The sequence below is a fragment of the Urtica dioica genome, chromosome 8 (genome assembly GCF_054948205.1).
Source record: "Urtica dioica subsp. dioica isolate 48M chromosome 8, U.dioica_male_clone48M_v1_H2, whole genome shotgun sequence".
In the NCBI taxonomy this organism is placed as follows: domain Eukaryota; kingdom Viridiplantae; phylum Streptophyta; class Magnoliopsida; order Rosales; family Urticaceae; genus Urtica; species Urtica dioica.
Genome location: NC_142763.1, coordinates 730,629 through 733,714, shown reverse-complemented (window position 1 = coordinate 733,714; position 3,086 = coordinate 730,629). Strand labels below are relative to the sequence as shown.

The following is a 3,086-nucleotide window of genomic DNA, read 5'->3' as shown; positions in this document are numbered from 1 at the left end:
AATTTGTGGTATATGGTTTGTGGCTTTTTTGTTAACAAACAAAATTATTATTTACTTATTGAACAAAACCGTTACACAGGGTGTATTTAGCATTTAATTAGAAAAAGATTTCAAGAAGAAGAGAAATCGTAAACATATGTTTTATTACACAGGTATAACTAAAATTACTCCTAAACTACAGGAATAATAATGACAATTATTTCTATACATGGTTATTCCCGAATATACTATTATCTATATATGTTAACAATATATATATATATATATATATATATATATATATATATATGTATTTTAACAATTTATGTTGTTACGTTAATGAATTAAGATCCAACGCGCATGGCAATCTTCATCATCTTGATCTCCCTCATCACTGTTTTCTCATCACCCTCATGTAAGTACTTTCATCACCATGGTAACTTGTTTATGATTGTTTAAGTAATACAGTACTCAATTATACCATGTTAATTGATGTATTTATGAAAAATAATGTAGATGGGTACGATTCACTGGACCCCAATGGCAACATAACATTGACGTGGGACGTTATTCTTCAAACTGCCGATATATATGATGTGAGTCTTGTACATTGCATTCCATGATTTCTTTGAAGACAAGTTATCTCTTGAGTGAATCGTTTAAGTTTTTGCTTGAATCCATTTTAGGATACTTGTAATAGAAAATAATAGACACAAACATTAACAACTAAATAAAACTCTAGTTTTTTTTTTCTTTCTAAAATTTGAAATAGTTTGAAGAAGTAGGTCTTAACTAGTATCAAAATAATCGTCTCGTCGAGCTTCATTGGTACCAGGTTCATTTGAATTGATGGTCTACGTTTTTTTTTATCACTAAGAGAAAAACAAGGCATTTATTTAATTTAATAAAAACTGTGACCATTAACTAAAGCAGATAATGTGATACGCACTGAAAATTTATTGTATCGATTGAAAGAGAAACAGAAAAGATATCGGACTCAAATTGGAAACTAATTCCGTACAAAAGACTTTTCAGCTTTCTTTTTTGATACGACTAACCTCTTTTCTAAAGATTCCATATTAATCCCTACATCTCTACTAATTACCCTAATACCTTGAATTTGTATGTTTCATAATTTTTAGTTAAATATCCACGTCCATGAATTTACATGTGTAAATTGATGTAAAAACCCCCACATATTTATTTTCATGAAAGGGAAAATCAGAAATGTCACGTCATCTTTATGACTATTTACCTAAAATTTACATAACGTTAACTATATAACAATCTCAAATCTTTCTAATTGGTTAGCTACCTAATTTTTTTGTTTTTTTGTTTTCGTCTCAGATAACGGTGTCGATTCACAACAACCAGCTGTTCCGGCACGTGGAGAAGTCGGGGTGGAAGGTGGGTTGGTCGTGGAAGGGCGATGAGGTAATTTGGAGCATATGGGGAGCCGAAGCGACGGAGCAAGGAAATTGCTCTCGAGTCAAAGGCCAGGAACAATTGCCTCACACTTGCGAGAAAAAGCCGGTCATAGTTGACCTAATGCCCGGTGCCTTGTACAACAAGCAAACCCCAAACTGTTGCAAAGACGGGGTTTTGTCTTCTCTCACTCAGGACCCCAAATCGCACGTCTCTTCTTTCAGAATGATCGTCGGCGGTTTCACGGCTAACGACTCAGTCATGAATATGCCGACTCATTTCGGCCTCGGGTTACGTGGCTATAGTTGTGGAAACCCGTTTTTGGCTCGCCCGACTAGGTTTAGCCAGGACGGTAGCCGTAGGCACACCCAAGCTCTCGGTATAATTATTTTTAAAGTATTTTTATTTTTTTTTTCCTAATGAAGTTTTTGATGAGCTAATGGAAATGGGGTTTTTCAGAGACGTGGAAAGTGGTATGTGTATACTCTCAGTATCGAGCTTCGACAGTGCCGAATTGCTGTGTTTCGCTGTCGGCTTTCTACAGCAGAGACATTGTCCCGTGCCCGAAATGTAGTTGTAGATGTCAAGGAATGCCTGGACCAAAATGTGTCAGGTATGATATGAGAGCTTTGTTTGTGATTTATGGATCTAGAATGCCTTTTCGGGTAAATAATTGTGAGAAAAATTCGATTATTCGCAGGAGTAGCGAAACTCTTCGTCGTCTGAGTGATGGGATAAAGTCGGAGCCGTTGGTACGGTGCTCGAAGCACTTGTGTCCGATTCGGGTCCATTGGCATGTGAAGCAGAGCTACAGAGAGTATTGGAGAGTCAAGATCACCATCACTAATCTCAACTTGGCCGCCAATTATTCCGACTGGAATCTCGTGGTCTTACACCCAAACCTTTCGAATTTGACTCGAGTTTTCAGCTTCAACTACCATTCACTCAGTCCATACGAAAGATCGAGTAAGCAAATATTTCGTCTTTCGTTTTATAGAATGAAAAAAAAAAAAATTATGATTATTGGACATGTGGGTTAATTGTTTGAAAATGGAAATTCAGATGACACAGGTATGTTTTGGGGGATAAAGCAGTACAATGAAATGTTGATGGAATCGGGAGAGAATGGGAATGTGCAAAGTGAGATGTTACTTCACAAAGATTTGGGAGTTTTCACATTCAAAGAAGGATGGGCTTTTCCAAGAAAAATCTCTTTCAATGGAGATCAATGTGTAATGCCTCCTCCGAATGAATTCCCAAGACTCCCTTAAAAATCATTCATGACCACAAGCAACAATTATGTTTATATAAATATTATATACTTGGAAAAATGTGAATGTCAATTTTTTTTTTTCCTTTTGTTGTATGGGAGTTTATTCGTCATATAACAAATTGTTAAAAATTTGAATGATGTCATCAGAGTTTTGTTTATGTTGTATGTGACTATTGATACAGAAAATGACTCTAAAATATCAATATTCATGCTCGTAAATATATATAGGACTTCCAACCAATCTAACGGCACTAGAATTTTCTAAGTCGTTGCTTGGTGTTAAAGTAATAATTAAAAAAAAATTGAGCAAAGCCAAAAACAAAAAAACAAAAACCCTTGCCATTTTATTGGGCCTCAAAAAGTTGAGGCCCATCATCTTTTGTGTCGTAAATGGAAAACTAGTTTGTCG

The 3,086-nt window shown here is 35.5% G+C and overlaps 1 protein-coding gene across 1 annotated transcript; it reads left to right on the top strand.

The window, feature by feature from the left end:
- Positions 1-339: 339 nt before the first annotated feature.
- LOC149386951 (COBRA-like protein 6) lies at positions 340-2,675 on the top strand. The gene is made up of 6 exons (XM_089624078.1): positions 340-394; positions 496-575; positions 1,327-1,783; positions 1,864-2,017; positions 2,105-2,370; positions 2,467-2,675. Exons 1-6 carry the CDS (start codon positions 340-342, stop codon positions 2,673-2,675), a joined length of 1,221 nt encoding a protein of 406 aa, XP_089480204.1.
- Positions 2,676-3,086: the final 411 nt, after the last annotated feature.